At 39.8% G+C, this 25,147-nt stretch overlaps 1 protein-coding gene across 13 annotated transcripts in view; it reads left to right on the top strand.

Annotated features, from left to right (window-relative positions):
- LOC112112062 (zinc finger MIZ domain-containing protein 1) overlaps positions 1-25,147 on the top strand; it is a 504,548-nt gene that overhangs the window by 419,376 nt on the left and 60,025 nt on the right. For all 13 annotated transcript variants that reach the window (XM_024207775.2, XM_024207776.2, XM_024207786.2 and 10 more), the window contains one exon: positions 21,459-21,603. In XM_024207775.2, the coding sequence (XP_024063543.1) occupies positions 21,459-21,603 (145 nt within the window). The remainder of the gene's footprint in view (positions 1-21,458; positions 21,604-25,147) is intronic.

Here is a 25,147-nt window from a genome sequence, read left to right as displayed (position 1 = left end):
GAATGAGCTGTTCTACAAGAAAAAAAGACACCTTTAACATCATTATCTGTAACTTTAAGATCTCTAATCTATCTTGTTACTTATATCCACTCTTCTCTGGAGCATCTGAGCTCCTGATCAAAAAACAAAACCCCACCAAGCAATTTGAAGTTTCTCTCCCTTCTCTCATAAAGGAGAGAGTTAATTCAAGTAGTTGACCTCTGACAGCGATTTGATGCTTTCTTTCAAATAGCCATTTATCTCACTCCAGTTGCTAGTGAACAGGTGTCTGCACCTCCTAAATTACCGTTACAGTTGGCACTCATGTTGTAGTCTCAATAAAGAGACCAGTGATTAAATGGGCATCTCCCAAAATGCAGTGTTCTTCTAGGTAAGGGGGATATTGGTGGGCTGTGTGGAAAAGCTCATGTGTGTTCTCTGTGTTGTAACTTTTCTCTGGTTAAATAGAGGGCCTTAGTCTCCCAAGTTTGTCACTCCAGAACCTTTCATGAGCCACTAAATTCACATTAAGAAAAAGTTCAGTGACTCTGGCACCCTTGAGGGTGGCTGATAGTGGTACTAAATGTCATAGCCTGGAAGAAAAATGGGGCTTTTAGACTACCTGAATTCAGGTTATTCTCCATTTCACCAGTGCGGGGAAAGGTGGGGGGAATGAGTCTAGAAAGAACATATTTGAATGTTTTTTTGGAATAATAACTTCACCTTGTTAAAAAATCACCCTATAGTAGAAGAGTGTCATTGCTTAGGAAACTAAATCCTGCATGTGTGTGTGTTGCTTAGGAAACTAAATCCTGTGTGTGTGTGTTCTTCCTATACACTTTTCATTGCCAGTTTTTTCATGTAGGCAGGAAAAGGCTGACCTGACCAAAATAAATCATCATATTGTAAGCTGCATCAGTGCTTTATGCCATACGCTTTAGGCTGCATTTTAATACCCAAATGACATTAGCCGTTACAGAGGGAAATTTCATCAAGCTTTCTTTGGTTTAAAGCTCTTGACAAAAGATCATCTGCATCATTTTAGTCTTACATGGTGCAATGGTAAAATCTGAGCATTCAATTAATGTATTTATTTTGCAGGTAGAGCTGGTAGGCCCTGCCTGTTGTTAAGGTAGACTGTCACTGCCTATTATTAGACCCTAATTTCAGTTTCTTATAATTTTGCCAAACTTTAACCATTTGGGTTGAAATTTTATATGATCAGTGTCTACATCAGGCTTATATATGAATTTCAGCCAAAATGGTCCAGCCATTTCTGTGAACAAAGCTAGGACAAAAATACATTGTTTTGTTAAAAAACAAAAACTGGTGACTTTTTTTTTTTTTTTGGAACAGCTCTAACACCCCATGCTTTGAATCAGGGACTTGAAATTTGGCAGGAGGTGGCCTTTGTGAGAGGTATGTGCATTTGGCCATCCCCTTGAAAATCTCCCCAAATTTGGCTAATCATAAGCCTTTGAAAGAATGCATTTTGCAGAGGCTCAGTAGCAACTACTTCGATTTCAGCAGCTAAATCTCCAAAGATTCTGGCCACACTTGAGCATGTCAAGCCTCTCCCAACTCCTAGTGTTAACCAGGCAACGCATGACTCATCCCCACAGAGTGACTTAGGGCTTGTTCACACTGGCAATGTTAAAGTGCTGCCGCGGCAGCGCTTTAACGTGGCTTGTGTAGTCGCGGCAGAGCGCTGGGAGAGAGCTCTTAAAAAAACCACCTCCACGAGGGGCGTAGCTACCAGCGTTGGGAGCACGGCTCCCAGTGCTGGTGCACTGTCTGTACTGGCACGTTACAGCGCTGAGCGAGAAAGTTGCAGCACTGTAAAGTGCCATTGTAGACAAGCCCTTTGCCTGCTCCATTCCTTCACAGCTCCTGTGTGTAACAGGACTTTGTATGTGCCATCCCCACAGAGTGACAGAGCATGCTCCTTCCTGTGCCAGGGCTACCCAGACAGAGCTGAACGGTCCCTGCTGCTCTGGGCCAGGGGACAGGTACCAACCACAACTGAGAGCAGGGAGCTTGTCTCTTCTGTGGTCTCAAAACTCCCCCTGCTGGCACTCAGGCAGCATGCAGGAGGAAGCCACTTGATTTGGACACAACGGGGACAAAAGCCGGACTGGGGGAAGGAAAAGGAGTAAAGAGGGACAAGGAGGGGAATCTGGGATTGGGAGTCTGGGGGAGAGGAAGTGGCAAGGGTAGAAGGTTTTGGAGGGGAAGGATAGTTTGAATAGAAACACATCTACTGTAGGTCTCATGAACTGATTGACACTATTGGTGCTTCAACGGCCCCTTTTGGTGACTCTTTCATATTTTGTGAACGAGCTATATAGAAATCTTGTTTGCTTACAGGTTCTAATTGGGCAGTGTCTCCCAATTTGTTTGGGAAGCAGGTTTTGCAATATAAAATGTTTGCCTAGATCACATTTATTATCTTCAGTAGTAGAAAGCAGAACTATTTAGTTCACCTAACTCATTTCTTTTCACTGAGAAACAACTCTAGAAGCAATAGCAGCATTTCTCTTCTGAAATATTTGAGCTGTTTTCCTAATTGTTACATTGCCTCAAAGTGTCTAACATGCTAATCAAGTGTCCTGGGGAACTGAATGTCTAAGGAGTTTTTTATACAGCGTAGTAATGAACTCCTGCTGCAGGGCTTGAACATTCCTCCTTGGTAGGGGTAAAAAGGAAAGTTTCCCAAGCAAGTGGTATCAGTGTTTGCAAAATCTAAGCTTTGATTTAAGTATATTTTTAGCCCTTAGGTGTGACGATATCCTTGCAAGCATAAACCAAACATTGCCCTTCTGTTACTTGTGCTTTGTCACAATATGCTTGTTTTAAGCACATGGAAATCATGCTTTTACCCACTGTGCTTACAGGTCATTTCTTGTTAGTGCTTTGTCCACTGACCTGTCTTCTCTTTTGGCATATAGTTCCCAGATATATATTTACCTTCTCCGATTGCATGTACCATCTGAGCTAGGTGACATAATTATCTAAAGTTCTCCTGTAGCTGACTAGATTGTTTCTCATTACTTGCTTTGCCTCCCAATTAATGAATGTTCTTTTGAAACTTTAATATGTATTCTCCTTTTGTTGCCAACAGCCAAACCATTTATTTATATATACAGCACAGCTTGTTTTGACTCAGGACAGTAAGTTAATTGCAGTCAAATGCCAAACTTCTGTAGCCAGCAGCCACATGGTTTCACGTAGAAGAATGGTACTGGCTCTCAGAACTGATGCACTTGATGCGTTCTGTCGGCTCCTTCCTGCTTAAACTGTTTGTGGCTTGCGTCTTGTTCCCCTTGCCACTTTTGACTTGCTTTTGATTTTAATTTTTCACCTTTTTGTGATCTTAAGAGTTAAATACTGACTTATGTAAGGCTTCAGACAGTATTCAGCATGCCATGGTGTAGTTTGTGAGCTCATTCAGGGCACCATTGGATTTTACAAGTTTTCTGTAGCAATGTAGACTGCATTGTGAACTGTCATAATTTATGCAAGATCCCCATATCTTTTAGCTGATAGCAAGTTAAGGATCCACACTCATTCCTTATCACTGTAATTTCTCTACTATAACAAATGCCGTCACAGATACACTGCTTTCCTGAGATTATAACATTTACCACTGTTACTTATTCTTTGTTTAGTGTTCATGCTAAACAACACCAGCTGAACAACCCCATTGTGCTAAGCATGAAAACACAGGCAAAGACACACTCCCTGCTCCAAAGAGCTAAGCAGATTTCTAATTTAGTCCTTTCACTTACTTAGAGTGATTTCTTTTCACCACTCACTTCTGGTTATCTGGTAGATCACTTGTGCATTTTTGTAGTTATAGTAGCACTTTTTATTTATCTGGTTTTTGCCTGGATGGAATATATAAACTCTAGTAGATCAAAAAGATTCCAGTACATCATCAAACAGGACTACAATTAAATTGATAAAATTCATTCACTGATGAAAATAATTCTAGAAGCAACTGCTGCATGATCCACTTAAAAAGGAATTGTTAATATATTTCAAGACTCTATTTAGAATTTAGGTTTAACTTACCTGATTTTGTGACCAGTTATATTTCAAGTTCTGTGTGCATAGAAAATTATAATTAAAACTCATTTGTCTGGGCTTCAACTGTGCACCACAGGAGTTGGAAATTCCTGGAAAATACAACTGAATAAGTAAACGTGTTGGAAATATTTTCTCGTTCCTGTGAAGCATCAAGTTTGGCCACTTATCGATGAAGAAAACTGGGCTTATTGAACCAATTGGCTGATTCATTATAGCTTCCCATATGAGCAAAAATTTCTCTAGTAGTGATCCCATGTCTTGTAGACTGCTGTGTGCAACGTCAGCGCTATAACATTAAGTTTTATCAGTTTTAAAAACTTCCAGCTTTGTTTGTTAATTGCTCTATCAGCTCTTGTTATAATAGTTTCTCATCTCCTTGCCTAAACACCTTACCCTTGACTTAGGCAAGTGTTCTCCATTTATAAAGAGAGTCACTGTTCTTGCTTAATGACTATTCTTCATATCTTCAGTTTCTTCCTCATCTTAGTCCTCAAAGGGCCAGTTCTTTTCTAAAAAAAAAAAAATCACGATTCGTCTATTGTCTGTTCTTGAGGAACATTTAGTTAGTTAAGATGTTCTCTTATTTAGAATATTAATTTTATTTCATCATGTCATCTCCAGTTTGCGGGCTGTAGACCATATAATTCTTACAGTCTTCCCTTATACCAAGTCCTTTGTACCTTTTCTATGCATTCCTTTTAACTTACATACGGTCCATCTTGGCTTAGCCATGTTGTGTCCTGCTATCCTTTTTTATTCCTAGAGTTTACTGGGATGAATTTACGCTGCTGCCATTCTAATGCTTCCTTAAACATATCCTACTTTTCTATATTAGTTTATTCCAGACTTTAATAGCATAAGCTTATTCTGTACTTTATGAAAGCTTTAAGTCCAGGCCTCCTGAGGTGCTGCCTTTCATGTATATTTCAGTGGCCTAGCCTATTTCATTTTATATTGTTGATTGCTAGATCCTGTTCCTCAGCCTCTACTCCTTTTTTAAAATGTACCTGACTTACTTTCTAGGGCTAAAACCAGAATAGCCTTTGATCTTTATTGGTGTTGATCAAAATGTATAACTAAGTCTCTACATTATACCAAGAACATGAACTAACCTCCATTAATTTCAGGGTATTCCTAGAATCCCACCCATTAAGGAAGATTAGTGTCCCAGCCTTTATTTCTTTACAAGTCTTCATTGGTGTGCTCATCATACTAGGAACATTTTTACAATTATTCCTTTATGAAATAGAAATATTACATTTGTGACTCTTCCATCTGCCTTTGCAGAACTCATTGTGCTATGCAAGGTTCAGTTTCTTCGATATCTTTCTCTTTTATCCCATATAATTATTAGTCCATATATTTTAAATTGCCCAAAAGAAACAGAGGGGCCAAATCCTCAGCTGGATAACTCCATTGGAGTCAAATGAAATGGCATTGAAGTTGATGATGCTACGCCCATTTCAATCAGCTGAGGATCTCTCCCAGTGATAGTGCAAGACATTAACAACAATTTAGTGTGATCTAGTGATCTCAGCACAGACCTCAAAGGAGTTTGAGTCTTTATTCCAGCTCTGATGCTGATTTAAGCAATGTCTGCCTTTTAGGATGCTATGGTCAAGTATGCTTGTCCTCAGTAAATGACTCTGAGATACTGAGTTTGAAGCATATTCATCCTCCAGCAGAGTTCCCTCCCATCTTTCCATGGCCCTGCTATAGAAATTTGAAGATTCCTCCCCTTATGCATGGCCAAGCTCTAGCTCTCCCTTGTACCCCTCATGTCCACTCTTACCCAACTAGGGAGACAGCATGGTTCCTGTCAGCAGAATGTGACCAAACAGATTGTAGGCAGGAGTCCTGCTCCAGAACCACCACTCAGCAGCCACAGATCTCGTTTCTTCTGATGCTGTGTCCACTATGGGGTTCTCACCATACCCCCCATGAAATAAACTAGGCCCTACAGCACAGCCCTCTGGCCATTTTCCTAAGGGATAACCTTGCTGCCTCAGTTTCTCCCTTTGTAAAATTAGGATGATGCATGCTTCACAGGTTAGGTGCAGCTTAGCGAGTGTTCATCAGGTGACTTAAAGATTAAAAGTGTTTTATGTACATGTATATCTGTTGGACTACATGCTCTTTGACAGAGGCACTGTGCATTCCTCTGTTTGGAAAGTACCTAATTTGGGACGCTGCTGCAGTATAAATATTACAGAACAATAAAAGAGAGATGCTGAGTATTAGCATAATTGAATACGGCCCTCTTAATCCTGATATTTTTCCTATTTTGAAAATATTCCACATTATTATTGATATTTAATAATTTTATTATGGTAATACCAAGAGCCCCAGTTTGGATTCTGGTCCCACTACAATGAGTGGTGTGCAAAAGTTGAAGTGGACACTGTCACGGCCTTGCTGAAGTGTTGATCATCTTAAAAAGGAGTTAGATGGGCACCTTATTGTCCTCAGTATCTTCCACATCAATTGTCCCTTGTTTACAAGTCAGAGGTTATTTTTTCCCAGCTGTCCAGTCCGGCAAAGTCACACTGGAACCTGAAATCAAGATGTTCCTTCTGCTTCTTCTGTCATTTCTAGCAATAAAGATTTTGCAGCTAGAACTTAGTTGATAATTTTGTTGATAATGCAGGAGAGAGCACAAAATGTATCTTTTTCTTCCTTGATGGTTTTGACCCTGCAAGGCTTTTGTCAGTAGCATGAGCAGATATGACTCAGAAGACTCAGGGAGAGAAGGTATGTTGTGCAGGAAGGTAATTATGATACTAGTCTTCTGGCCATTGCAACACTTAAACCACAGTGACTGTACCATAATAGCAGCTTTTCTCATTTTAATTCTTAGACTTTGGATGGCAGGCACTTGAACTTCAGCTGGTATTCTGCATTGATCCCATTCCACCCACATGTAATAGATCAAGGGTAGGCAACCTATGGCATGTGTGCCGAAGGCGGCACACGAGCTGATTTTCAGTGGCACTCACACTGCCCGGGTCCTGGCCACCGGTCCAGGGGGCTCTGCATTTTAATTTAATTTTAAATGAAGCTTCTTAAACATTTTAAAAACCTTATTTACTTTACATACAATAGTTTAGTTATATATTATAGACTTATAGAAAGAGACCTTCTAAAAACGTTAAAATGTATTACTGGCACACAAAACCTTAAATCAGAGTGAATAAATGAAGACTCAGCACATCACTTCTGAAAGGTTGCCGACCCCATAATAGATGCTTGTACATGTGCAGATACATGTTCCTGATGTCATCATCAAGAAGAATCTAGGTGTCAACCCTGCTCTTCTCTTTTAATGGGACTACACCAATATGGGAGCGTGGGCAGATTGCCTGTGTTTAGTGTATTCTTGGCTATTTTGAAAATGAACAGATCATCTGGAATAAGAGCAGGAGTAATTCTATTGCGCAACACTTTCCCCAGGTCAATCACAAGATATTTGAAGCGGTTTGTCCGACTTTCTTTTGCAAATGGCTGCAGTATCCAGCTTTTGGGCATTATTCCAGACATTTGGGAGCTCCAAACTTCAGGTTCATGTTATAGATGTGTTTAGGTTGTAAAAGATGAGCACACAATTGGGTTTGTGCCTTTATTATCTCAATGGCTGCATTTTGGCCGATTTAATATTTACTACTGGCCTCTATTCCATGAGTAAGGAAACATATCTGCTTAGATGAATGGTTCAGAAGAGGACATATCTCAATTGAGCCTAATCAGCTCTGTCTTTAAACAGTGAAGAGGGGAGGGTCAAATGGTGTCTAGGTCTCCTGAGGCAGAGCCCACTCTACCAGGTAGGAACACCTGTCCCTGCTCTCTCTATCTAGTTGTCAAAACAAAATGCAAACCCCAACGTTGGGGAAAATCTTTTAATTTCTTATTACTTCAACAGGTTTAGTTACACATCCTTCATTCACCTTTAACATTCCACCAGTGCCTATAGTATCTACTTTACTTTCCTACTACTCTCATTCCTTATTTTCCTCTCTGCTCTTTAGGGCTTTCTTCATTTCTTTCTCCAGTTTCACTCCTTTCAAAGCTGACTCTTACCTTTGGAAGAGTTTTCCACTTCCTGTCTCCAAAGCCCTCTTCCCTTTCAATCCTTTTATAACTCCACCACCACCACCGCCCCAGGAAACTTTCCTGCATTAGACTCTTTGAAAATTCCTTGTCCAAGCCATCTTGTTTTGAACTATTATCCCATGTATTGTGTTTGTTTCAAGTTCCACAGAATAGGGACCAAGTCTTTTGTATTTGCAAAGGACCATGTATGCTGACAACAGTCTGTAGACAGTTGATAACTTCACTGGAGTGCTATCTCCAAACACTGGTGAAAATCTGTATTTCTCCACTTTTAGAGAGCTCTTACCTTCTGTTCTCTTTTCTCTTCTTTTCCCACCCCCATTTCAGTCATTTTTTCCATAACTTATATGATCTTATCACTAAAGTTTAAAAATGTCAGACCAGCAGATTATAGTTTTCTCTAATCTGAAGAATAGAAATGCCTTTTGCAACATGACATCTGACTGTATATTCCCATAGAAGGATCAGAACTGTAGGCATTGTACAGAGGTAACAGAAGACTTGGTCCTGCTACCATTGAAGTCAATTGCAGAACTCCCACTGACTTCACTAGGAGCAGGATCAAATCCAGAATTGTGCTGATCAAGAAGAAACTGGACCTGTTATTCACCATCTTATGTTCTTGGATAGCATCCTCCAAATTGTCATGTAGTGATACTTGGTGTTGTGATGTCCTCTCTGTTTCCTTTTCTCCGGATGCCATGGAATTGTCTCACATATTTAGTTTCTATTCCAATAAAATGATCAGTAGTGATGTGAGCTGTTGATTTTTTGCAGAATAAGATATCAGAAAGGTTGTCTGTGTTTATATTTAAAAAAACAAAACAAAAAAAACCCCACACCTCCACACACAACAACAGCTCTGTAGAAATAACAGAACTGAAGCCTTGGGAACATCCTTTTGTTTTTGTTTTTGTTTTTTCCCCCCCAGATTTTGCTTCCAAAGATCAAAATCTACCTCCTGATAACGACTTGGGGTTATTACAGATTGATAAACAAAACATTTTTTTTCATTCTATATTGGCCATGTCAGCTTCTATTCCAAACATTTTCAAAGAGAAACCCTGAGGAGTCGGGTATCACTTGTCCAAAATGCTTTCCTATCTACCTTTGTTACTAATACTGTAGAATTACTTAAGCAGTCAAAGCAGATAAAATCATTTGGTTCTTCTGCATTTCTACAGCTAGTTTTGCCATATGAAATTGGTCTTAAGATCTGATTTCTTGACTCATTCAGATTTTATTCATTTCTGCATTGTCCTAATCCTGCTTCTGAAATATTCATAGGAGGGAGGGGGCAGACACACTGCAGTTCAGTACAAGACCGCAAAACTGTTTTACTGTGTGGCCTCCATTCTGTGCTGTCTTGTGCGTGCTTGCTCTTTTATGCCAGCCACTCCTTTCCTTCATCTGCATCTCTCGGGCCCATTCGCCTTTTCAGTGGTTGAGATACTGTGTCAATTAGAGGGGCGGGAGGGTTAACAGAGCTGCCTCAGGAATTGATTCTTGTCCGCCTTTCTGAGCGGTCTGTGTGCACAGCAGCACATGATATGATTTTACACAATACCCGGTTAATATCCTACCCAGCAGCTTCCTAGGGAAGAGCTGGATTGGAAAATAAATAAATAACGGTACTTCTCTGGAGACCAGAGGGAGTGAATGGACCAGAGCTAAATTTGGAACACTAAAGCTTGGTTTCCAAATGCGTGCTCCCACACACATACATATATCTTTAGTCAGCTTTTCCACGTGACCCTGTTGAATCCAGTGCAGCTGTTATTTATAGATGGTAGGGGTAGTGATAGCATTATCTTTTAGCACTGTTCAGGACTGAAATTATAGTGTTCTTCTGTAGCGATACAGGGCCAGATGCCCTCCACAAGAATTCAGATCGATGGCTCGTTTTGTAAATGTTCCAACTATCAGATGATTGCAGAATAGCCTTCCCCATCTTTTTATTTTCAAAGGCAGGAAATAAAGGGTATTGTAAAAAATTAGAATGGGCTGTGATTGTCACTGGCTTCTTCTCTGGATGTGCATAACAAAATTGAATCACCTGGTCCTTAAGTGATCATTCTTTTCTCCTCTCTTCCATTTCCCCATACAACCTGTTGTAACTCAGGGAGGAAAAATACGTGTTCCACTGAAGACAAAGACCAACTTTTTCCAGATCAGGCTGTCTAAAGTTAGGCTCCTATATAATAGCTGTTTGATATTCCAAAGTGCTGAGTATCTGTAGCTCCCAATGATTTCATTCAGGCTTGTGTGTGCTCACTAAGTACCCATGAAAATCTGTTTGTGTGTATTTAGGTTTTTGGTTCCTTATTTTAGTTCCCAGGTTTGAAAACTTAGGCTTAAATAGAAAATATAATAGCTTTATTTTCTTTGCCATATTTGTGGAAAATAAGCTTTGGAATATATAACAAATCATATATTCCATTTTCAATACCCCACCAGTATAATGCAGCCACCTTAGAGGTGAAACACAGCAGCTGTTTAATTGCAGTAGATAAACACCGTGCATGCATGTGTAAGCATGAAAGGGGGTCCATTTATGAATTTGCCAAGATGTCATTTAGATTTTTAAAGCTGAAATCTAGCAAAATCGGTTTGGCAATACATAATGGAATCCAAGAGGATGACACTTTTTTATTGAGTCTAGGGGGTGGTTAGTCTTACTAGTTTTTATGCTGGGGGGTTTTCAGGTCAACTTTTAACTTGAACAGTATTTCTCAAATCAGGACACTTGTTTCTTCTTAACCAACCAACAATTTATTAATTCACCCAGAACCGCATTAATATACAATCAACAGTAAATGCAACCGTGTGTACTACATGCACAAATACAGGTTTGAGAGCAATTATCACAGACTAGAGTTGAGGCTCAGCAGTTATATCAAGAAACAATGCAAATTACCAAGATTTCTTATTACATGTACATATGATCATGAGTTCCCAGTTCTTTAGTACCTAATACATTTATCACACTTCCATGGGTATACCTGTCTTTAAGGAGCTTTGAAGCATACGGTTGTGTCTCTTTGACTAGATTAATCCCAAAGGGACAAGTTTAGAATATTAAAACAAATTGCTTAAAGTTATTGTTTTCAGTATTTCTTAGGCCAATTTGCTTGGACTTATAAAGGAGTTAAAATCTAAAATATGGTTACTTGAGGTATCACTAGAGAGCGTAGACTCAGCAAGATAACGTTTAGTTATTTATATTAAAAAGGAGAGGAGCCAGTAGTCTTTGAAATGAAATCTCACCTTCTTATCCTGTTCACCCTGGGATGGGGGAAGGGGCCTTTCCCACAGGCATTGTTCCCAGTCAACTCTCTTGAGCACATGGTGACTTCAGTTTATATAACCTAGTTTCAGGTCTTGTAGGAGGGACTCCTCCACACACAGCCTCCCCCACCCCCCATTGCTACTGGAAACATGCCAAGAGAGTGATCAGATTTTAGAGTTTTCAGTTTCTTTGCAGCTTCCATTGGTATCCAGTAGATGGTGATAGTGTATAACAGATTTCTTCAATCCTTTTCTTATCGGAGGCTTTTTAAGTCTGATCTATTTCAAGGATTGTATTTCATTATTAGCCGTTACTATCAGTTGGGATCCCTCCTTTTATCTTAATATCCCAAAGTTTATAGCTTCATTTATATCTTTTAACATTTATTTTTCCTTGTGCCAGTGCCAGACAATTCCTATAACTCAGGGGTGAAAGTAACTTAATGGACTTACCGGTACGCCGGAGTCCTGAGCGGGGGCGTGGCCTCAACCAGAAGAGTGGGGGCCTTTCAAGATTTAAAGGACCTGTGGCTGGGAGCCCCAGGGCCTTTAAATCACCCCGGAGCTACCAGCTGCAGAGGCGGCTGGGACCCCTGGGGGTCAGGGGCGAATTAAAGGGCCCGGGGCTCTGGCCACTGCAGAGCTTTGGGCCCTTTAAATCACCGCGGGAGCCCTGCCGCCCTGGGGTAGTGGCAGCAGGGCTCCCGCGGTGATTTAAAGCCAGTGCTCCTGCCGTTGCAGGGAGCCCCGGGTCCTTTAAAGCGCCGCCGGAGCCCTGCCGCCGGGCTCGGGCGGTGCTCCTGCTACTACGGGGTAGCGGCGGCAGGGCTCCGGCGGTGATTTAAAGAGACCGGGGCTCCCTGCAGTTGCAGGAGCACCGGGCCCTTTAAATCCCCGCCTGAGCCTGGCTGCTGGAACACCGGCAGTGATTTAAAGGGCCTGGGGCTCCCCACAGTGGCTGGAGCCCTGGGCCCTTTAAATCACCGTCGGAGAAGCCGGTCCAGTCCGGCACGGCATACCGGCTCTTGCCGGCACAGCGTACTGGACGTACTGGCTTACTTTCACCTCTGCTATTAGTTCTACAATGCAATTATTTACAGTGATAACCAACACAATCCTTATAATCTTCTAAATTTGGAAGGCTTGTTGCCAGAGGATGTTGTGAAGGCCAAAACTATAACTGGGTTCAAAAAAAAAATGAGGGAAGTTCATGGGGGATAGGTCCATCATTGGCTATTAGCCAATATGGTCAGGGGTGCAACCCCATGCTCTGGGTGTCCCTAAACCTCTGCCTGCCAGATGTTGGGACTGGACAACAGGAGATGAAGCACTGGCATTGGCCACTCTTGAAGACCGGATACTGAACTATATGGACCATTGGTCTGACCCAGCATGGCCATTCTTATATTAAGACAAGTACATAAGCAGTTCACCTTATTTAGGACTTACAATAGACATTTCCCACATGTAGAAGGATGTTGATCCGACTCACAAGGCAAACAAATATGCAGATTCTAATTTGGGATGAAAGACCTGGAGTACTTTTTAGCTAGATTGGAAGAGAGAAAGCTTTTATACATATGCAAATTCTGAGAGATTCCTGCCGAGGTGATTAATGATACTCTCATTTAGCCATTTTAGTTTCTATTCTTAGGAAGAACTCCTGACTTTGGCTGATCTGTGGGTCCTTAGACAAAGTGTCTCATGTGATGGATGCCGCTTTCTTCTCTTCCTAGGTGGATCTTGTTTTAGGAATAAACAGAGGTGAATAGCTTTTCTAATTTTTAAGGGCCATAAGGAATCAGTAGTTATTAATCAATCAAGGCATTTCTGTTCTATATATCCCTTACACATGTTCTGCATCATTCTAGCTACCTTGCATCATTAGGATTATGATTAACTTCAAATCTCTTGCAGGCTAAATAGTCTTCTGCAATTATATGCATACGAAAGACAAGGGGGAAACTGGGATGTGGTCAAATCAGGTGTCCACAGTGAACTGGGTGGATGGTCTCAGTTCAAGCAGTCAGGTGTCCATGTCACAAAAAAACCACCTCCACAGCTGACAGATTTCAAGACTGATTTTTTTTTTTTTAACAGTTTTAGTAAAATCGGCTAGGACCAAATGATCTTATTCTTCTTCTCTGCTCAAAAATATTTTCTGTAGCTATCGAATAATAAAACTTTTTTTTTTTTTTTTTACACACAAGGTAAAAGTGTAAAATTCAAGTTAAGTTGAGCCTTAAGCAAAACCCAAGAGCAAAAGTTCTTAAAATAGCTTTTGGGTCTTCTCCGGGAATCTGGCAGCATGATGTTAAGTTAGGAAATACATTTGTGCCATAAATTTTGGCTGCATGGTTTTCATATTTTTTTCTCCCTTTTTGAAAGCGTGTACAGATGATTTATGGTTGTTGTATGAACATGTTCCAGGGCCAGTACTGAAAATATGGGGTTAGAAAACTAACGTTGGTGTGGTTTTTCCTTCCACTGAGAGGAGGGAGTGTGGTCTCCTAGGAATCAGGACTCCTGGGTTCTCATCTTGATTCTGCCACTAACAATGTGACCTTGAGGAATTCCCACCTTGTCTATGCTGTAGTTTCTCCATCTTTAAAATTTAGTCACCAAGTGTTTGTTGGGTGGCTTAGTTTACTGATCTTTGTAAGGAGCTGTTTATTCCATAACTGAAATGTTACAGATTTCAAGTAAAATTATTATTCTGAAAAAACAGAAAACAAGAAGGAATTCAAACTTAACTTTGCTCAAATGCAAAATCTTTGTTTTGAATAGCTGTGTAAAGTAATATGACAGAGCATAGATTTCCCATATGCTAGACAATAAGCACCTAAACACCTTTCCTAACACTTGTTAGCATAAACAAAAATGCTTCTCAGAAGATGCTTTTGTGGTACTTTGCTAGCTCAGAGTATTGATAATGGGAAACACAGCTTCTCACCTTGGAGTCCCTGGTTTGAACCTAGCCAGGTTTGTTAAGTGAGTGAAAGTGATTTTCAGACCGTAGTGGTGAGCAGGAAGAAGAGGTCTTTAATTAATGAATTGAGTAGTTTGGGGCCACAGACTTGCCCCTCTCTTCTCCAGCTCCCCAAAACCTGCCACCCTTTTAAGTAAGAGAGAGAACACTCAATTTTGCTGTATTCCAAAATCATGACTGAAGACTTCAATCTATGTTTAGTATGTGACAGTTAAATATTGATTTGAAATCTATCTAGCATTCATATAGATAGATATGTGACTGTATCTTCTGCATCCTATTTGTCCCTTGTGAGGATAGAAATGAAATAAATAAATAGCCAGCACAATATTCTTTCTCTCCCAATGCCACAAATTATCTGCCAGGATGATTTGTCAAAAGGAGTGTTGCAGACTCTGCTTGTACAGCAGAAGATACAGCACCACCTAAAAGGTCTAAAAAATTCTGCATAAAGAAAATGTGAATTTGCCTTTAAAAGCTACATGTAATTTATTGGTGTAGATCTGTGAAAGGCGCTGCATCTGCCACAAAAGCCCTAGCACCTTATTGCATTTCTTGCTGAGATTAAAAAACAAAACAAAAACTGGGGGATGGTGCTCAACAGATATTTCTTCACAATTTTCATTGCACTGAGTAAGAAATATGAGTCTGCCAAGCTGCCTATTGAACTATCTGCTGCAGCTTAACTGCAGCAAGAAAACAGTAATCCTATTGTGCTCCTACAGCAGTCTCCTGGGAAGCAGAAGGCATTGAAATTACTGAGCAGTTGTCTTGTCCCTTCCTCACCTGCCTTTGTAGCTGTAAATATAGTGTCTGCCTATAAATAACAGTTTGCTGCACCTTTAAGCACGTTCCCTAACAAGAGGAGGTGATTTACTGAGGTGATAAGCTGTAACTAATACTAGGGTATCATAATAGGTAAATAGATTAGCACAGTGCTTCTCTGTATTTTGCTTTCTAGGGAGTCCACTGGCTCATTCATTCATTGTAGATGCTTACTACAGCACTTTGCAATACGTCGAGTTAAATCAGTTCCAGGATTGTAGCTATTGATGGTTGTATGTATAAAGCTAATGAAATGCATTAGTGAATCTATCAGATAGCATTGATTGTTTAAGATCTCTTCTTTTCTCCCTCAACACCTCTCCCCCATAAAAGGATTATAATGGGCAGAATCCATTATTCAGTACCATGATTATATATTTTGAAATGCATCATCATTTTATTTTGGGGGTTTGAATGATGTGAAGTACAGTCGGATCATTTGGAGCAAGGTGTTAAAAACCGAATATGCATTCTGGGTTTCATCCATGGTTTCCCCATCTTGGATTAATTACTTTTACATTCTTAAAAGTCTGGCTTTTCTGGAGACTATGGATCTTTAATTAGCCGAAGCATTGTTTATCTGTTCTGTGTTAATGACCTAAACCAAGGCTGCCCTCAGGGCAGGTAGTGATGCATTCTTCAGTCCCAAGCATCCCTTGTCTGTGTAACAGGTGATCGCTCTGGGCTGAGCCAGGACCACTAAACTCATTTTACTAATTAAATTGTACTAGTCTTTCAACCTTTGAGCACTGATGCAGAAGCATACATTTTACCCATGAGCCCTTCCTGTTCTGTCATTCCTCAAATAGTTTCTCTGTTCTTTCCAAACAGGCTGCTTCCTTTTCCCATTTCTCCTGCACCACCTAGTGACCCGTCTTTCAAAATGGATTCCCTTTTTTGGTCATGTCAGCACATATATAGGCACTTGCAATGACTGTGCTACATCCTGGGTCCACATGAACATGCATAGCACTTTCTAAGATCATAGTTATCAGTATTTTATTAAAATACTTTTGAAAAACATGTTTTTAATTTCAAGACAATGATTGATACACTTATAATTATGCAATACATTGATCAAATACACCGGAGTATGTTTGGTGGAAACAATGTTGCACTGTGTGGACAACATATCAGTATAAAGGGGGCCTAACAAGATAGGAGCAATATTAAGGTATGTTGCCAACTCTCATGATTTTTTTTTATCGCAAGTCTTGAGATATCGAGTGTTTTTCTTTAAAGCCCCAGACTCTAGACTCAAGTGATTATACAAACATCTCAGTGTTTTAGTAAGTTTGTAGCCCACATGGCTGCAGAGAGATGTTATTCAAGTGTCTCTTAAAAGTCAGAAGGAAATTAAAAGAACACCATATGAATGTGTGTGTGTGTGTGTGTGTGTGTACACACACACATATATATAATGTTTTTAAACTATTCTTCATGATTTTTTGAGGCTTAACTCATTTAAATATGAGGGTTTGGCAATACTGGATCTTAAATATGCAAAAGGCTATAAAATGGATGTAATAGGATGTGATTTTAATATTGAGAGGATATGGGTTAAACTCTGCCTTCAGGTATGCACATGTGAACACATCATGTGGCACTATATTTGTAAGTCCCCCTGGAAGAATGAAAGTAAGACAATAGGGCTAGATGGCAGGAGCTGACACCATTGAAAGTACCTTTCCTAACTTTCAAATATATTTTTCTCATTTTTTCAACAACTCCTTGGCTGCTTGTAAATGAAATCGCTCTCCCCCCCCCCCTTTTTTTTTTTTTTACTGATTCCATTTTTCTCCATTTCACAAACATACAGGCCTGTTGCTATAGGTTTTGGTGTTGGTTTGCTCCTGTCATCCAATTTAGCAAGCTAGCATTAATTTGTTTTAATAAAAATACTGAAATCCTTAAAATAAAATAATCACATGAAGAATTACATGGGTTTTACAAAAGAGAAGTAGGTCAAATATTGTGCCAATCAACTGTGAGAATGTCCCTTTAAGAAAAATAAATGGGGAATACACTAAAACTGTCAGCCCATCATTTGGTTGCGTGTATATGCTGCTTTGGTGTGACCTGGCAAAGCCCGTGTGACTGAGTATTGTGGGAAAATGTCAATTTTAGTATTTTAACCAGAATATCCTTTATATTTGGGTTTGGGATGGGGATGTGGAGGTATAAAGAATTCCTGTTCTACCCTTGCAAACGTTGACTTTTTATTTTAACAAGCAAGCTACATTATTATATTGAAGGGGCATTGTAGCAATGCAGCATAGGAACACAATTTAAATCAATCATAAAACTGCAGCAGAAAGAGGCTGTGAGAGGTAGTGTGGATGGTCCATCTGCAAAATCTGTGCTCCTGTATTACAAGGAGGAGGGATTAGAGGGTGTGGGGAGAGAAAAAGCAGCTGCTTGGCTGTTCTCTGAGAGGGAGAGACTGACTGTTGGCACCATCTGTAGCTGTCCTTTGTGCTTGCTTCTTTATCTGTTCATTATAGTGATGCTGAATTTCTCGTGCTTTGAGTTTAAATGAGTTGAGATGTGCCTAATACTGTCAGCACAAAAAGCTGAAACTAAGTACACTAAAGATGAATAGTGTAATCTGTAAATTCATTTTCATCTTACTTGAATAGGCAAAGGAAGTAATGTTCTTCAGAATCCAGCTGTACCAGATGCTTGTGTGGCACATTTCATCTCACCACACTAAGTGCAAACCAATATAAGAGGGGGGTATGGGAGAAGTTGCAACATTTCAGACAGACAATGGCAAAATCGCAGAGGGAATGTCTACACAGCAATGTAAGCCCAGGATTTGAACTCGGGCTCAAGCCTAACCCCTCTTCAGTCTACACAAACATTGCACTAACCTCAGGCTTGGACCCCAGGTCTAAGGACCCCATGGTGTTGGAGGGTCCGAACCTGAGTCAAGCCGGGACCCAGAGTTCAAGATCAACTGCTTTGCAGTGTTGACACAACCCTACTGGACTCATGATTTGGGAGTCCACCAAAAGAACCCCACTGGCTGATTTTTTATCCTCTGGACAGTAAAGTTTTCCCACACTGCATCACAAACACAAGGCTAGAGTGACCACGTTTTGGGAGAGTGCTAGGGAGTCTGGGATATGAGTGGTTGGATTCAGGTCTGCATAATGCAATGTAGATCCTGCAGCCTCAGGCAGGGACCCAAGGGTTCTGCAGTTCCTAATCTAGGGATACAAATGAATGTAGATGCTCAAGTCGTAGCTTAACAAACCCAGGATCGGCTACCTCAAGTTCCAATTACCCAGGGCTTACATTGCAGTGTAGGCATACCCAGAGGGGTTTTCTCTCTCCCACCCCACCCCGCTTTGATGGAGATAATGGTGGATTTGACATTTTTTGAGACAGTTCTGAACCGGTCTCTTTTCATTCAATGCACAAACACAAATTATTATTATACATGGTACATGACTGGGAAATGTCCCAGGAGAGGAAAGGTTAAACCTCTCAGTAATGAGCAGTGAGATGGGGATGAGTACATTTGTTATGTTTTATACCTTCCGATTCTTACTTTCCAAAAATGTAAGTCATCTCCTGATAATTTGTAGCATATAACTGTCTCCCTTATCTCAAAAGCCTGGCCATTCTCTGACATTTACATTTCACCTTTACAAATGTGTGCATTTGATATTAGTAATAATAATAACTCATTAATATCTTACCTTCCCTCCCTACTCAATGCGATGTTATCTCATTTCCATTGCAAATTATTTGGCCAGGAGTTAACTCTGTTTTTTCAAAGCAGGTACTGGCTTTGTTTGCAGATTCATGTCCTCAAATCCATTAGGCGGCTGCTTTTTATCTTTATTTGTCAAGCACTTATATGTGTGCACTAGGAACAGCTCCCTCCTCACATCAAAGCCACGTTTAAGATGGACGGTTTCCATTCGACACCATAGTAATTACACTCAGCTGTGGAAGTGCTCAGCATCCGCTATTATTCTGACATGGCTGCATTTACAGCTCGGCAGAACACTTTGTTCATTTTTCTCAGAACTCAAGTAGCCATAGTGTGCATGAGGAAACTATGTTAGGCAGTGATTTTTAGCTGCAGGCGGCTTGAAAAGGGGGTGGAAGGGAAAGACCCTTTGTCACTGGCACATAAGTAATGACATGCCAGGGATAAAAGGTGAGTATAATTTGATCAAATGCTTGTTGACAGATTCCTTGGCTAATAGAGAAGCAGCTTAGAATGACACTCTTTGCTAGAACATTTAGGCACGGAGCTCAGTGGGAATGCTTTTTATAGGCTAGATGTGATGCTAACAATTTCAGAGTAACCATATTTAGTTATATAAAGAAGCAGTATCCCCTTCTTGTCATAGAAGGACTCTAAAGTACCTCCCGAAGCACCATTATTGACCTTGCATGTGGTAAATACAAAGAAATTACTACATCCTCAATACCCCGATGTGTGTTTACTTTTCTTTAATAGAATTGGTTTTATTAAATATTTCTCTGGTATGGCCAGTTGATTTTTTTTTTTAATTACTAGTGTTTTTATATAGAGACATATTTTTCTGTGTTCCTGTCAAAATCTGAGACTCTCACACTTTTCACAGTGTAACTTTCCAATTACATCCTTTGAAACTGGTTCTGATAATTATCAATTACACCACTTTTGAGTGTATAATGGAAGAAGAAGGTGAGGTCCCTTTTAAATGATGGGTAATTATGGTATCACACCATTACAAAAAGCATACAAGTGAAAATAAACATCCATGTATTGGACATCTCCTCACCTGTGTCACTTACATTGGTAAACCTGACATAATGTTTTAAACCTCATCTACTTTTGACTATTTATACCGCATGTTTATTTTAGACTGGCTTTCTGGTTCTTGCCCACTAGAACAAATTGTTTGGATACACAACAAATTGTTGTTTGTAGGGAAACATCTACATTTTAAAACCTTTTAATTGACATTCAAGACCATTTTTTATCGGCATGAAGATTTGCAAAACCTTCTTTTAAGGAAGAACAAAATAGACCCTTCTGTTTGACAAAGTTGTTTGTATCAACCACAAAATTTTGCAGTTGGTCTGAGCTGTATCTTATTGGAATTCTTCACCCACCACTTAGCACAAAAGATCTTTAATTACATTTCACAACAGTTAGTTATCACATTGGAATTTAAAAGGGCAGCTCCTTGGTTTAATCACTTTTCTATGAAGACATACTGGATAAAATCCTGCTTCACTGCAATCAATGGAGCCAGATTGTGCTCACTGTCATTTCTAGAGGCTCTGTTTATCAGAAATTGTGTGCTTTTTGTAACATAGGCCAGAATTTTAGTGCCTCTGAAAATCAGGCCTCTTATTTAGGTGCCTAAGGCCCCAATTTATCAAAGTGTGTAAGCATGTGCTGATCTGTGAATATATGAGTAGTCCCATTGACCAAAGGAATATTCACATACTTAAAGTTTGGTGTTTTGCTGAATTAGGCCCCAAATATGTTTAGGTGTTTTGCTGAATTAGGCCCCAAATATGGATCCAGGTGTCTAACTTTAAGCACCCAAATTTGAATATCATGGCCACTCTGTTTTGTAAGCTCATTCACAGTTGGGGTAGGTAATATAATGTTGCAAATTAAATCCAACATCTGATTTTTCTTTTGTAATCTGTGTCTTCTGCAATAAAATTTCATACAAAGAAATTGCAGTATTGTCAATCGTACGGAATGATACTATTTTAGTTATGCAAGAAGGCAAAGAACAGCCATCACAATAAATCATATATAAGACTGGCTATATTAAGAAATGCTGATTGTGCAGATTGTGGAGATTATCTATAATAAACTAAATCCAAACTAGAATAACTAGCAGAACTAAAACTATCATCCACTGCCTATTAACATTAGAGGTGGAACGGGTTGTGGGAGACTGTAGAAAGAAATCTTGATTTCTCTTGCTCCCCTCTCTTCTTATCTACCAATGATCTCTGTTTCTTCCCATAGTTTTTCCCCTTTTAGTGTAGCAACATATTCTTCATATGATGGTAGTGGCTCATGGGGAAAGTTTTCAGAACTGGTGTATGTCCATTCAGTTAGTGACTAATGTGGTTAAAATATCCTGCATCTCAACACAGCTGCACTCTTCATTAAGTTGTACACCTTCATTTTGTTCTGTTTGCACAGCACTGCTTTCGTCGTGGTGTGAGGAGTTGGGACGGCTCTTGCTGCTTCGTCACCAGAAAAGCCGGCAAAACGATCCTCCTGGGAAGCTACCCATGCAACCCCCCATGAACTCTATGAGCTCCATGAAACCCACACTCTCTCATAGGTGAGTCACACAAGCCTGCTATTACGAGAGTAGATGCATATACAAATTCATTACAGTGAGAAATCTTTTAACTGAAATGCTTATTACCATGACAAATCGGGAGGAACTGGTTGAGACTTTGCAAGTGGAAGGCAGCTTGGGTGAAAGTGATCATGAGATGGTAGAGTTCATGATTCTAACAGCTGGTAGGAGGGAAGATAGCAGAATAAAGATAATGGATTTCAAGAAGGCAGACTTGAGCAAATTCAGGGAGTTGGTAGGAAAGATCCCATGGGAAGCAAGTCTAAGGGAAAAACAGTTTGAGAGAGTTGGTAGTTTTTCAGAGAGACATTATTAAGGACACAAAAGCAAACTATCCCACTGCATAGGAAAAATAGGAAAAATGGCAAGAGATCACCCTGGCTTAACCAGGAGATCTTCAATTATCTGAAACTCAAAGAAGAGTCCTACAAAAAGTGGAAACTAGGTCAAATTACAAAGAACAAAAGCATGTAGGGATAAAATGAGAAAGGACAAGGCACCAAACGAGATTAAACTAAGTAGAGACATAAAGGGTAACAAGAAAACATTCTACAAATACATTAGAAGCAAGAGGAAGACCAAGGACAAGGTAGGCCCATTACTCAATGAGCGGGTAAAGACAATAATATAAAATATGGAAATTGCGGAAGTGGTAAATGCCTTTCTTGTTTCAGTTTTAACCAAAAAGGTAAGTAGAGATCAGACGTCTAACATAGTGAACACTCAGGAATATGAAGTAGGATCTGAGGCTAAAATAGGGAAAGAACAAGTTAAAAATTATTTAGACAAGTTAGCTGTCTTTGAGTTGGTAGGCCCTGATGAAATCCTAGAATATTCAAGGAGCTGACTCAGGAAATATCCGAGCCATTAGCATTTATCTTTGAAAATTCTTGGGAGGGTGGAGAGATTCCAGAGGACTGGAAGAGGGAAAATATAGTGCCAATTTATATAAAGGGGAATAAAGACAACCCAGGGAATTACAGACCAGTCAGCTTAACTTCAGTCCCTGGAAAGATAATGGAACAAATAAGCAAGCAATCAAGATGATAAGTAACAGTCAACATGGATTTGTCAAGAACAAATCATGTCAAACCAACCCAACAGCTTTCTTTGACAGGAAGCAAGCCTTGTGGATGTGGTATATCTTCACTTTAGTAAGGCTTTTGATACTGTCTTGCATGACCTTCTCATAAACAAACTAGGGAAATGCAACCTAGATGGAGCTACTATAAGGTGGGTGCATAACTGGTTGTAAAACCATTCCCAGAGAGTAATCATCAGTGGTTCACAGTCAACCTGGAAGGGTATATTGAGTGGGTTCCTGCAGAGATCGGTCCTGGATCCAATTCTGTTCAATATCTTCATAAATGATGTAGATAATAGCAGAGAAAGTACACTTACAAAGTTTGTGGATGATACCAAGCTGGGAGGGGTTGCAAGTGCTTTCGAGGATAGGATTAAAATTCAAAATGATCGGGACAAATTGGAGAAATGGTCTGAAGTAAATAGGATTAACTTCAATCAAGACAAATGCAAAGTGCTACACTTAAGAAGGAGCAATCAATTGCACATATACAAAATGGGCAATGGCTGCCTAGGAGGGAGTACTGTGGAAAGGGATTTGGGAGTCATAGTGGATCATAAGCTAAATATGAGTCAGCAGTTTAACTGTGTTGCAAAAAAAAGCAAACATCATACTGTGATTTATCAGCAGGAGCTGTTGTAAGCAAGACACGAGAAGTAATTCAGCTCTACTCCACACTGATAAGGCCTCAACTGGAGTATTGTGTCCAGTTCTGGGCGCCACATTTCAGGAAAGATGTGGACAAATTGGAGAAAGTCCAGAAGAGAGCAACAACAATGATTAAAGGTCTAGAAAACATGACCTATGAGGGAAGATTGAAAAACTTGGATTTGTTTAGTCTGGAGAAGAGAAGATTGAGGGAGGACATGATAACAGTTTTCAAGTACATATAAAAGGTTGTCACAAGGAGGAGGGTAAAAAATTGTTCTCTTTAACCTCTGAGGATAGGACAAGAATCAATGGGTTTAAATTGTTATCAGGGTAGTTAAGCAATGGGTTTAATAGTTATCAGGGTAGTTAAGCACAGGAAAAAATTGCATAGCAGATTGCGGAAACTCCATCATTGGGGGTTTTTAAGAACAGGTTAGACAAACACCTGTCAGGAATGGTCTAGTTATTACGTAGTCCTGCCTTGAGCGCCGGGGGCTGGACTAGATCACCTATTGAGGTCCCTTCCAGTCCTACACTTTTATGATTCTGTAACGAAGGATAGCTAAAGTGGTTCCTTCACTGATTGGAACTAGAGACACCAGCACATACTAAATAAGCTAAATTTTCAGCATTGCTAACTACCCAGTACATGGTGATGTGACTTTTCCATTTCCCAACCTGAGTTCAGGTTTAGCAAAGAAGCGTGTAATTGGCCCCCTGAGACATCAAGCCTTAAGCCCCACCCTAAGGAGGCAAACTGTACTGACATTAATTAAAACAACACTGCTGTGCATCACTCATCAGATTTTTTTCCCATGGAATATTGAAAGAACACTGCTTTTTCTCTGGGCTGCAAACGTTTTATTGAAGGTTTTTTTCTTTTAGGTTCCATGGTGATGGTTGCATTAGAAATATCTGTATAGATTAGAGTAGATTGGATGTTGCATCAAGGTGTTAATATTATGGGGTTAATCAGGGAAATGAGAACCTTCACTGCACTCTAATGTCATCAGTCAGGAGAAATTCATAAAAGAATTATAACATTTGAGTGGAAAAGTGAGCCCCAAGGATTGTCTGAGGAGAGACTAAAGCATGCAGGATATGAAACCTCGAGTTCCCAGCTAGCTGGGAAAAGAGCAGTGGTATTGCTTCAGGTCAATGAGAGATTGGGAGGATTCATGTAGGCAACATCAGACATTGGAACTGCATCCCGTATGTTTCTGTTTTTCTTTATTTTTAACATCACAAACCAAAAATAATTTCTACAGCTGCTCTGTTTATAGCCAAAATGTAGGAAACTTTTATTATTAAATCATGATAACACTGTACACTAAGTTGAATTGCCACTTTATGCCTCCACTTTATGCCACTGTGTTTGGCACTGTATTTTCAGGTTTGGGTTTTGGGGTTTTCCTTTTGTTTTTGTTTTGGTATATTTCTGTTTCATTAATGGAAGATACATGGAAGATACACATCATTTACTAAAAGTAATACCCCGTATTCTACTATAACTGATTTTAGTAATATCTGTGACTAGGCTGCTTCTTTTCTAACTTAGCTTATGAAATGATTTGGATCAAATACTTAATTACATTAGATTGATGAAAACAAATTTCTTACTAGAAAACCCCTTTGATTCTAAAAATGATAGTTGGGCTCCTGCTGTTTGGACTTTAAATAAACTACTGTCCTCTTTTCATCATCCAAGATGAAATCAGATGGGAAGTCTGCATAGTAACACACTCTTATTGGGACCCACAGGGACTAGTTAGTAGAGCTAGGGAAAGA

Source organism: Terrapene carolina, unplaced genomic scaffold (assembly GCF_002925995.2).
Source record: "Terrapene carolina triunguis isolate 2854851 unplaced genomic scaffold, T_m_triunguis-2.0 Scaffold148, whole genome shotgun sequence".
Classification (NCBI taxonomy): domain Eukaryota; kingdom Metazoa; phylum Chordata; order Testudines; family Emydidae; genus Terrapene; species Terrapene triunguis.
This window is presented reverse-complemented; position numbering and strand designations above follow the sequence as displayed.